Raw genomic sequence first — 13,050 nt, 5'->3', positions numbered from 1 at the left:
ACTCCTTGTTAATTCGGAAGTCTTCTGTCTCCATTATGCAAAGTAATTCCTCAGAGTGTTCAGCAGTTGAAAGAATCATCTGTTTAGCATCATCTGTGCATGTTGGGAGGCAATTATGGTTTCATATGAAGGAATTTTTTCTGTTGCACATTTTCAAGACTCTAAAAATAATTTTTTACAGCTCTGTTACGAAGATGCTCCTTCCTATAGGGGCACTAAGATTTAACGGATTTTTGACTCATTGAAATAGTGCAGTGAACTTTTTCTTCCCCATCCTGCATAAAACTTTTTCTATACTTCTGGTTTTTCATTTAGGACAAATAATTGGAGGTGACATTACTAAGATACGTAGTATTTTTCAGGGTATGGACACATATTTCCAAATAACTTCCAAAAAAGTTGTTTTACCTAAAAATTTGAAGGAATAATGGAAGTTTTTACTGAATATAATTTGTTTGTTTGAGATGGAGTCTCGTTCTGTTGCCCTGGAGTGCAGTGGTGTGATCTCGGCTCACTGCAGCCTCCGCCTCTCAAGTTCAAGTGATTTTCTTGCCCCAGCCTCCCAAGTAGCTGGAATTACAGGCGCCTGCCACCACATCCAGCTAATTTTTATATTTTCAGTACAGACAGGGTTTCACAATGTTGCCCAGGCTGGTCTCAAACTCCTGACCTCAAGTGATCTGCCCTCCTTGGCCTCCCAAAGTGCTGGGATTACAGGTGTGAGCCACCGTGCCCAGACTCTGAATATAGTTTGAACTTAAATTTGAGAAACTATTACTTTAGGTTCTAGTTCACTGATGATCTTTCTAGATATGGCTGTTGTGTTAAGGTTTTAGAAACCTTACTAATGGTCTAAAACTGTACAGAGCTTCAAAGTAGTTTTTTTTTTTTAAATTATAGAAACATTTTAGCATTAATTTTAAGACACAAATTTTGAAGGTTGCTCTATGTCCGCACCTCATTATTTGCTTATATGGTACTACATTAATTTATGTGGCAATGTCTAAAGGTTGATAAAATGAAAATGTGGTTTCATTTCTATATTAAAATAGCATGCTATGGGTAAAGCCATGGCAAAGAGCAGCAGTTCTTGTCTCTGAGGTCAAACTTTGGCACACGTTTTTTCATTTCACCACTGCTTAGGAAAAAAGTGAAGCCTTTTGGTTCGTTAATTTAGTTTAAAGGAAAATGGAAAAAGTCCTCTATCAAGTTTATTTACTTGTTTTCATTAGTTGCATTAGTTACAAGTTGCATTAGTGTTCAGAATACTAAAGAGTACCTGATAGCTTGGTGTGGTAGGAAGTGACACAGAGAAATCATCGTTTTAGATACTGACAAATCCCAACTCTACCGTTTGTTTTTTGTTTGATAACTCCTTAACTTCTCTGTCTTCCTGTAAGAAATTGAGTTCTTATTAACCTAATAAGATTGTGAGAAGTTAATTCTGTGTGGATATAACTGTGGCTTAATAGAATTTTTAAATAATTTGATATAATTTTAGACTTACAGAAAAATGACAAAAATAGTACAAAAATCCTCATATATCCTTCACTAAGATTTCCTAAATGCTAACATTTTAAAACCACGTTTGTGTTACCATTCTGTCTTTCCTTTCTTTATACTTATAGTAAGGTTTTTTTCTGACCCACTTATGAGTAAGTTGCAGGCATGATGTCCCTTTCTTTACTTGTAAATATTCTAGAATGAATTTCCAAATCCAAGACTACTTTCTTACATAACACAGTAAAATTGTCAAAGTCAGCAAATTAATGCTGATACAATATCATCTAATCTACAGACCTTATTTAGATGTTCGTAGTTGTTCCACCAGTGCCGTTAGAGAAATTTTTTTCTGGTCTAATCTTTGTATTAGATTTTTCATTGTATTTAGTTAACGAGTCTCTTTTAATGTGGACATTTCCTTAGTCTTTGTTTTTCGTTACCCTGAGATTTCGGCAACTAGGAGTTGCCGAAGCTATTTCATACGTGGATCCTCAGTTCCTTACCTACATGGCACTAGAAGAACGGTACAGGTCATTTATTTTTTAGAATGTCCCTTAGGGTGTATTTGTCTGTCATGAATAGATTTGAGTTGTGAATTTTTAGCAGAAACACCCTAGAAATGATGTTTTGTCCTTTGCAGTACATATCAGAAAATACATGGTGTCAAATCAACCCATTACTGGTGATATAAAATCTGATTTGGTTATGATGTTATCTTTCAGATTTCTTTACAGTTGTCATTTATCCTTTTATACAGCTGACCCTTGAACAACACAGGGGTTAGGGGTGCTGATCCCTGTGCACTAGAAAATCCAAGCATAACTTTTGACTCTTCAGAAGGTTAACTACTGATAGTCCACTGTTGACCAGAAGCCTTATGATAAAGTAAACAGTTGATTGCCACATATTTTGTATGTGATATGTATTCTTACAATAAAGCAAGCTAGAGAAAAGAAATGTTAAGAAAATCATAAAAAGAGAACATATATTTATTCTTCATTAAGTGGAAGTAGGTCATCATAAAGGTCTTCATCCTTGCTGTCTTCATGTTGAGTAGTATGCTGAAGAGGAAGAGGAGGGATTGGTCTTGTTATCTCAGAGGTGGCAGGGTGTAAAAAAAACTGAGGTTAAGGGTACCCACCTACGCAGCTCAAGCTCCTGTTGTTTAGGGGTCAACTGTAGTCAATAGGCTTCTAGCGTGAAGATACTTTGAGACTGTAAATAACATGTTTCTTCTTAAACTGTCAAACTTCCATCCACTAGTTTTAGCACCTATTAGTGGTTCTTGTCTGAAACAATTTTTTGTTTTTTCGTTTTTTGTTTTATGTTTTTTTTTCAGACAGGGTCCCATTCTGTCACTCAGGCTGGAGTGCAGTGGTGCAAACTTGACTCACTGCAACCTCTACTTCCCAGGCTCAAGTGATTCTCCAGCCTCAGCCTCACGTGTAGCTGGGACTACAGGCATGAGCTACCAATGCCTGGCTAATATTTGTATTTTTTTGTAGATACGGGCTTTCGCCATGTTGCCCAGGCTGGTCTTGAACTTCTGAGCTCAAAGGCCCACCTTGGCCTCCCAAAATGCTGGGATTACAGCCACCACACCTGGCCTGAAACAGTTATTACCATGGTGACTGCCAAGTACATGATCTTAGAATTTTTAACTGATTATTTGTAGTGGGCCAAATTACAACTGGATATTATGCTTTGAGTGTCTAGATTTGCTTAGCCTGGAGAAGAAAAGAATTATTGGGAGATAGTTGTCTTCAGTCGTTTGAAGGGTCGTTTTGCAAAGAGAAGGAAGACACAATTTATGTTGTTTCAGCAGGCAGAATTACAGCAACAGAGCAAAAGTTACAAGTAGGAATACTTAATATGTTTTAAATTCCTAGTAGTGCTATCCCGCACTGGTACATACCACCTTAGAAAGCAGTGTATTTTCTGCATGGAAGGAATGTTTCTTCTGTTTCTTGAATGTCTACTATGGTACCATCCCTGTACCAGGCACCTTTGCACACCTACTATGTCTTACTGACTTCAGGGCTCTTTCTCTTTGTATTACATCTTACTGCTAGATGAGGGAGTTTCAGTATTTCAAGGGTGGGTGGATTCAGTAATTCTTAATATTAATTCCAAAATCTGTGATTATATGAGCATGTCTGTTGCTTTGTATTGTGTGATACTTGATTTCCAGATACTGCTAAACTATAACATACTCTTTTTAAGAACCATTTTTGTGTCTCTCGGCAATAGATGGGTAATTTTAATTATGGCACATGGGTTGACATCAAAATGATTTTTGAGCTAGGTTGTTTGTGGATGTTTAGGACTATGATATTCAAATATGATAGGATATGAAAGTCAACAAGTTTGTCTTTAGACAAAATAAGCTCAGTTTAGGATCTCTTGTACTTAAGAGGTGGTAGGAATACATCTACTCAAAGTGCCCCACATACAACTAGAAATGTAGGTCAGGAGCTTCAGGGGAGTTTAGGAATTAGGTAGAGATTTAGGAATTACCTGCAGAGAGGATAATTGAAGAAAATGGGCTTGAATATATATTAATAGTTTCCAAGGGAGCAAGATTAGAGAGAAGAGGACCAAGGACATGCTTATAGTTTTCAAATTTTGAAATACTTAGTATTTCCAAGACTAGAGGAAAGGGAGGAATCTCGATGTGTTCAGGGGTGGAGGAAAGAGAATAGGACCAAAGTGAGACATGTTTTCCTTCTAGGAGCTTAACGGTTTTTAAGAGAAAATTATAATAAAAATGAGCAGTTAGGAGCTAGATATTTTTCAAGCTGTATAGTAATGGAGGTGGCCTAATCTTAGAAGAGGAGATGATAGATTAATGAGAAAGGCTTGAAATAATAAAATATTTTAAAATCTAGAATTATTCAGCATTACAAAATGAGAAAAGAAAAAAGAGGCCATGAGTAATGATAGAATTAAAAAATATATAGTTATTTTCTTTGTCATACTCTCATCTACATGCAAATTGGAAACTGAAAAACAGAAGAAATGTGTGGGAAATAATCAGGTGGGGAAATGTACTATATCCCTCAACTGAAATGCTTGGTACCAGAAGTGTTTGGGATTTGGGATTTTTTTCCTAGATTTTGGAATATTTGCATATACTTCCAGTTGAGCATCCCAGATTTGAAAATTCAAAATCTAAAATGGTTCAAAATCTGAAACTTTTTGAGTGCCAGTATGACATACAAAGGAAATACTCATAGGCACATTTTGGATTTCAGATTTTCAGATTTGGGATGCTCAACCGGTACCTTTAAGCAGTCTCTAGAGTTGGAGCCAGAAACACAAAAGAGAATTTTTCTATAAACTTTGTGCATTGAGTTTGGCAGCCTGTTGGATGAGGTAGTAGTATCTTAACTACTTATCTTCAGCACCTCACTTTTCTGTTGGGTTCCTCCTGCCCCTAACCCTACAAGTTGGTATTAAAATATTTTAAGGTTTTCTGTTCACAGCATGCTTATCGGCTTATCAGTATGCTAATACAATTATGTCCTCAGCATAAGATTTCCCAAATCATAGTGGTGAGTTTTGTTTTTCTGTTTTTTTTTCTTTCTTTTTTTTTTTTTCAGCCTATTTGATGGCTTTGCAGATGGACTAGGAGTTGCCGAAGCTATTTCATATGTGGATCCTCAGTTCCTTACCTACATGGCATTAGAAGAACGCTTAGCCCAGGCTATGGAGGTATGTTCATAACTCTAATGTCCATATATAAGTTGATGGGATGCAAAATGATAAAGGTTCAAAGGGATTTTGAGACTATTCTTAAGAAAAGGTGAATCTTTTTCCCATCAGTTTAGTAACAGTTATTGAATAATAATTGTCACTAGTATGTGTATACATATTATACTTGGTGTCCTGCTAGTTTGCCTTAAATTTCAGTATTTCTCAGTTTTTATTGCAGGATGGAAAATGTTTTGCTTACATTTAGAAAATAATACCTTTTTCTCTATTGAATTATACAAGTACGAGAGTGAATATCTTATATACACATGCACAGGTGTATTTGTGAAATGCAGTTGAAGCTAAGGATATATTACAAATCTCTTTTTTTCTCATGGCTTCTAAATACTCTCCGGCTGCCTAATGCAGTTAGGAAATTTGCTGCTCCTTATCCCAACAAACATATACACACTTCAATAAATGGGGCATATTTGCTGCCTAAGTTTCTCTTGCCTTCTTTTCATTATTTAACTAAAACAGAAAAACTTGTTCTTAAATGTTATTTGCCTAAGTTCAAAGCCCAAGTATTTTCGTGTTTGGGAACTACTACTGTACCAGTGGATTTCATTAAAAGAAATCTTTCTTTAAATCACTATTTCCAAAGTGATTTCCAAAATATAGGTACAGAAATGACTGGTGAATGAGCCACAGGTGAGAGGACAAAAAACTTGGTAAGAACTTTTAGAAGCATTATAATATATTTTGTCTTTAAATTTTCTGAGATTAGAAAGTCCAGTTTATGTATTTATTTATTTTTGAGACAAGATCTCACTGTGTCGCCCAAGCTGGAGTGCAGTGGTACAGTCATAGCTTACTACAGCCCTGAACTGCTGGGCTCAAGCGATCAGCTCACCTTAGCCTGTCCCAAGTAGCGGGGACTACAGATATGGGCCATCAGACCTGGTTTGGGTTTTTTCTGTTTTTTTTTTTTTGGTAGAGATAGGGTCTTACTATGTTACTACCCAGGCTGCTCTCAAACCCCTGCCCTGAAGCAATCCTCCCACTTTGGCCTCCCATAGCACTGGGATTATAGACATGAGTCACCATGCCCAGCCAGGAAGTCTACTTTAGATTGACAAATTAGGTAGCAGGTACCTATCTAATATTGATATATTTAATAATATATTTATATATCTAATATATTACCTCTCTAGTATATAATATATAATATATATTGGATGTATTATATCTCTATTAGATATATTTGTCTTTAAATTACCTCTAATTTGTAATTATATTATATACTATATGTACTATATATTACATATATAATATTATATATAGCTATATATAACATATCTAGTGTATATAGTATATACTATATATAATACCTAGTATATATTAGCTATATATAACATATATAACATATAACAGTATATATTAGCTATATATAACTATATGTAATACATAGCATATACATTAGCTATATATTAGACATCTGTAATATCTATAGATATTAGATACAGACATCTATAGATATTAGATACCTATCCATTTGCACACACACATGCATGCATGCATGCATATACATGTTCGCATACATTTATGCTAGCTCTGCTTTGTCATCACTTTTTTTACATATGTAATTGTCCATGGAGATTGCTTTCAGTTATGCTTTACAATGAATAATTTTTCTCAAAGTAACCATAGCAGAAATACTCTATACTAGGAAAAAAGTCAGAAAGAACATCATGAGATAGGATACACTTAGGATTTTTGCCAAATTATTTAACCTGCCTTGGCAAATTCTGACACATAAGAAATAATGGTATAGCATGGTAACTTGCATCAGAAATATATAAAAATTAAGGATCACTCATTTCCTTATGCTAGGTCTGTTCTAGGGTCTGATTTCACAACATTTAGTCTTTCATTTTATGCTAATGGTTTATGATTTCCTATAATACGGAGATAACTTTAAAAAGAAGTGTTGAGAATGAAATGTTTTATTATTTATTACTAGTGGGGAATGTGACATTTGGCATCTGGAAAGAAGAGCCAGAGAGACTGGTCTTGAGAGGTCATGCTAGGTAAAGGCACTAGCGGTGAACTAAGACAAGAGGCAAGTAAGAGCTTACAGTCTCACGTTGTTGGCTTCTACCAGTAGTGAACCCAGTGGCATTATTCCTACCAGTCTATACTTATGCCTCTGTTTAATGGCTTTAAGCATCTCTCTTCTCTAAGGCTTATCAGCTTCTTCACAGTTTAGTGCTCTGATTTAATTTATTTGAATTTGATTGAAATGTTTCACTCCTAGAAAATCAATACAGTTTTCTTCCTGTCACTCTCCAGAAATCTTATTTTCCTATGTTCAGTATGCATTTAATCATTTTTTAAAATGAAACAAAAATAATCTATGATTATTTCTTTTATATTTAACACTGACACTCTTTAAATGAAACAAAAACAAAACAAACTGCTTGTTTTTGTTTGTTTGTTTCTCAAGCAGCCCTATAAGTTTTTGGAAGTAGTTGCTTTCATTTCTGGTATTTTTCCAATACTAGATTGATCGTTCTTTTCAGGTAGTGGCTTTTGGTGAAAATACTGGCAATATGTCTTTGTCTCCCTATATCTGTGTCTCTAATTTGAGTGAGGAGAGGATAAAACATTAAACATATTTAACTTTTTGAAACTTTTCTACTTCTCAAAATGGATTTTGAAAAAATCCCCTTGCACGTTTATGTTGACATCTAAAATTTTTCAGCATAAATCTAAGTAGTAGTATTTACTTTATTGTACTTCTTCCCTAGAAAAATATTTAAAATTTTTAATGTAAAAAGTGGCTAAATTGAGTTACAATTAATAGTATCCAAATGATCAAAAATAAATTATGAATTTCGATAAGTATTTTGTAGGAAATGCATCTAATGAGAGGAGGCATTTTCCTTTCCCAGTTATGAGTGAATTTTATTTATTACTGAAATGAGAAACATTTCAGCATAAGTTTTACTTTTGATTTTCATCTTATGAATGTAAGGTTGAAAAATGTTGTTCACCTAAATAAATTAACAGGAATGGAAGGAGTTTATTATGGCATTGTCACTGAATTCTTTTGAGATATTTACCCAGAATCACATCAACTTAAGTTGTTTAGATATTCCTTAGATTCGTTCAGTTTTGTTTGTTTGTTTGTTTAAGCAAGGGATTGGAAGTCACCCAAAAGATTTGTTAGTCATTAGAGTTCAGTTCTACCTCCATACTTCAGATTGTCCCCCTGAATGGGTAAGAAGTGTGCTTTTATTTATAAAAGTGGAAGAAAGGTAAGTATAAACAGAATGTTAGAACAGAGAACCAGCATGATATACTGCAGGTACATTCTTATGTGGATCATTTTGAAGAAAGATTACCTAAGAAAGCTTATTGAAACTGATCATCTTAAGACTGTCCATACCCACGGGCCCCTTGTAAAGTCTCTACATACAATAGCACCTATATATACCCAGGCATAGGCACTCGGAAGGCAGTAATGTGGAGGTTAAGAAGATGGGCTTTTGTGTGAAAGAGTTAGGCTATGTGACCTTGGATAATTCACTTAACCTCTCTAAGCTTTAGCTTCCTCATTTAGAAAATGGGAATAATAAAATCTACCTGATGGGTTGTTGTGAGATTGTGTTAAAGCCTTTAGCAAAATACCTGCTTGTATTGGGGAGCTCTCAGTAAATGGTATATTCATACAGGTTTATTCAAATCAACAGTCAACTAAGTGATGTAATCAGTGAACAAATCTGGATTCAGTGTTTGTCATTCAGAATCAGTATTGCTATCTTCATTCTTTAAAAACTGAATTGTATTTTATTCTTCAGAACAAAATTTTGTGCTGATAAAGGATTATGCTACTTTAAATGCTACTTTAAAATGTATTCTAGATTGGGTGATTTAGGCTATTTAGTTGTCTTTCTGACTCTTGGACTAACTATTGTAAATACATTGTACTGCCTAAAGGTGTAGATAGTTTTTTGTTTTTTGTTTTTTTAATTTTCATAGATTTTCATAGCAGTGGCTATAAAATGCTATCTTTTGCTTGTGTTGCTTATAAGTGATCCTGGATTATCTTAAATACATGACAGTACCAAGGCAATAAGTTATTTTTACATATATGAAATTTGAGGTATTATTAGCACTGCAAATGTGCAAATAATCATTAGAAAGAGATGATGAACCCGTTGAGACAAACATATATCAAAGCATAATTAGCCTGGAATAACCTCCCCAAATGAAAGTTACTATAAATAATATCCTTTATTTCTGTTTATGTGTAGCAGAGATGAGTTCTTGCAAGCAGGTTCTATCTTCAGTAGTACATATGGGAAATTGGATAAGATTCATAATTATAGCTATGTGAGAAGGAAAGGGACAGATAACAGGATCTTACCTTCCATTTCCTGTCTTGCAATGGGAAAGTTCAATATAAAGAATTCTAAACTAGAACAAAGAAGTAGAATAACAAGGGATTGGCTAGGAGGAAATAAAAATTCTAAAGAATACGTGAAAAGCACATATAAGGAGCAACCACCACCTGTCAGGCAAAGCTAGGACAATCCAAGGAAGAGTGCCTAGTCTACCTCAGGGCTGAGGTCCAGACCTTGATGGAAATGGCATCGCCGTGGCTTGCTGTATGAGAGAGAAGTCACTGTGGTATGTGCTGGTATAACTTGCTGGAAGTCAGCTCTCTTAGGGTGCTGAGGAGAGCTATTCATAGGAAGGTATCTGAGTGGAAGCACTGTGCTGCAGAACTGTCCAACATGGGTGCTTGGGGAGGCTGCTCCCTGCTAAGTGCATTACAGGAACTGGCTGCTAGAGAAGCTGTGTGCACTGTAGGAGTCTAGTGCTAGAAAAAGCTATGAACATCACACTAGTCCCGGTGTGCTCTGTCAAGCAAGCACACTGGGACAGAAGGAAAGCCCTTTCCTCCAGCAGTGTTCTTCAACATCCTCTGTGAACAAAGCTTAGCATCATGCCAGCTGTTAGGAGGGAAAGTATTTAAACAGCCCAGATTTTCACAGAGCTGACACAATGGTGAATTTGGATTTATGGAATAATATTTCCATAAATGGAACATTCCAGCATGTTGACAACTTGGCTTCCATACATACCTTTCAATGCACGTTTAAATTTCCATCCATCAATAGAATTGTGTTTTCAGCCCACAAAATACAGCTATTACTACAACTGAAGTTTCACCCTTTCCCCAGAATGAGCAGATGGCTAGTTCCAAGTGTCATTGTATCTATTACTAGCTATGCATTACTCCATAAATTCATAGTCACACTGAATGTTCTCTTATATAAAGACTAAATTACAAATTTAACTTCCAACAACTGGTATATGAAATAGAAATGGGAAAGAGAAAAAGTAAACTGTTAATATATACAAATAAGCACATACATAAAATAAGCACAGAAAATATGCAAAATTACTAATCCTTGTTCTGTATTTGGTCGTGAGACTGTAAATGATAGCTATAACTTCCTTCTTCCATGACCCAGTCATATTTTTCCCTGCCCTCAGCCAGAAGCTCACTTAGCTGGTTAGGATTCTTTAGTTGTTAGAGTAACCCAAACCTACATTGTTTATATCTTCAGTTGTTCTTTCTTTTTTTGTCTGCTGTAGTTTTCTGGTAACTTTACTGTTGGGCATGAAAGCACTAAGAGATTCACACTCCAGGGTTTATTATCACAGGGTTTTCAAGCAGAGGAAGCCTAGTCTGTGGAGGGCAGACTATTTCCACTGGTAACAGGAGGCTCAGAGTGACTTGGGGATTCAAGATTATCAGTTTCCTCAGAGTTCAACCAGATGTCCTCATTCCAGGTTTCAGAATCTTATTCCTTAACCAATCAATGGTAAAACTTTTGAGAAATTTGATGAGACTGAGAAGTCAACTCTAATTTTCATTTAGCAATCCACACAGTTACATTTTGTGTTTGATTTTTAGGCGCAAGAGCTTCTTTTAGGGCTGTCATGGATGCTTTCTGGCTCTCATACCCTGTTGTGAGGGCTAAGAGACCTGAGTTTGTAATTTTTTTCTGTAGGTGCACAAGGGCACTTATTAATAATCCATCTCACATCACGATTTTTATAGTTAGATCACTGTTGCTGTAAGGTCAAGTATAGCAGCTCTCTGCGCTCTTAAGACACTTGCTTCAGTTGGACCTTCATCACTGTCAACCACAGTGATACCTTGATTAATTGTGATGCCACTACAGACTATGGATTAATAGCATCCCATTCTTACTGGCAAGGAGCTCAGCACTGAGCTCAAGCTCACAGGCCTAACCAAACCAATCCCCAGATGCAGTTCTGTGTCCTGCAAGACGCAGAACTGGTTTTTTTTTTTTTTTTTTTTTTCTGCATGCTCTTCCCATGAATTTTTTTTTTTTTATACCTTATGTTCTAGGGTACAGGTGCACAATGTGCAGGTTTGTTACATATGTACACATGTGCCATGTTAGTGTGCTGCACCCATTAACTCGTCATTTACATTAGGTATATCTCCTAATGCTATCCCTCCCCGCTCCCCGCACCCCACGACAGGCCCCGGTGTGTGATGTTCCCTATCCTGTGTCCAAGTGTTCTCATTGTGCAGTTCCCACTTATGAGTGAGAACATGCGATGTTTGGTTTTCTTTTCTTTTTTTTTTTTTTGTTTTGTTTTTTTTTTTTTGAGACGGAGTCTCGATCTGTCGCCCAGGCTGGAGTGCAGTGGCGCGATCTCGGCTCACTGCAAGCTCCGCCTCCCGGGCCGACGCCATTCTCCTGCCTCAGCCTCCCGAGTAGCTGGGACCACAGGCGCCCGCCTCCGCGCCCGGCTAATTTTTGTATTTTTAGTAGAGACGGGGTTTCACCGTTTTAGCCAGGATGGTCTCGATCTCCTGACCTTGTGATCCACCCGCCTCAGCCTCCCAAAGTGCTGGGATTACAGACGTGAGCCACTGCGCCCGGCCGATGTTTGGTTTTCTGTCCTTGCGATAGTTTGCTCAGAATGATGGTTTCCAACTTCATCCATGTCCCTACAAAGAACATGAACTCATCCTTTTTTATGGCTGCATAGTATTCCATGGTGTATATGTGCCACATTTTCTTAATCCAGTCTATTATTGATGGACATTTGGGTTGGTTCCAAGTCTTTGCTATTGTGAATAGTGCCACAGTAAACATACGTGTGCATGTGTCTTTATAGCAGCATGAATTATAATCCTTTTGGTATATACCCAGTAATGGGATGGCTGGGTCAAATGGTATTTCTAGTTCTAGATCCTTGAGGAATCACCACACTGTCTTCCACAATGGTTGAACTAGTTTACGGTCCTACCAACAGTGTAAAAGTGTTCCTATTTCTCCACATCCTCTGCAGCACCTGTTGTTTCCTGACTTTTTAATGATTGCCATTTGAACTGGTGTAAGATGGTATATCTCATTGTGGTTTTGATTTGCATTTCTCTGATGGCCAGTGATGATGAGCATTTTTTCATGTGTCTGTTGGCTGCATAAATGTCTTCTTTTGAGAAGTGTCTGTTCATATCCTTCACCCACTTTTGTTTTTTGTTTTTTGTTTTTTTTTTGAGACAGAGTCTTGCTCTGTCTCCCAGGCTGGAGTGCAGTGGTGTGATCTTGGCTCACTGCAACCTCTGTCTCCTGGGTTCACGCCATTCTCCTGCCTCAGCCTCCAGAGTAGCTGGAACAACAGGCGCCCGCCACCACACCTGCCTTTTTTTTTTTTTTTTTGTATTTTTAGTAGAGACGGGGTTTCACTGTGTTGGCCAGGATGGTCTCGATCTTCTGACCTCGTGATCCACCC

At 36.7% G+C, this 13,050-nt stretch overlaps 1 protein-coding gene across 1 annotated transcript in view; it reads left to right on the top strand.

Moving 5' to 3' along the window:
• The window catches only part of PJA2 (praja ring finger ubiquitin ligase 2), a 74,340-nt gene that overhangs the window by 48,511 nt on the left and 12,779 nt on the right, over nt 1-13,050 (top strand). Inside the window, exon 7 of the mRNA XM_065546630.1 lies at nt 5,106-5,217. Within this exon, the coding sequence (XP_065402702.1) occupies nt 5,106-5,217 (112 nt within the window). The remainder of the gene's footprint in view (nt 1-5,105; nt 5,218-13,050) is intronic.

This window comes from Macaca fascicularis, chromosome 6 (assembly GCF_037993035.2).
Source record: "Macaca fascicularis isolate 582-1 chromosome 6, T2T-MFA8v1.1".
In the NCBI taxonomy this organism is placed as follows: domain Eukaryota; kingdom Metazoa; phylum Chordata; class Mammalia; order Primates; family Cercopithecidae; genus Macaca; species Macaca fascicularis.
This window is presented reverse-complemented; position numbering and strand designations above follow the sequence as displayed.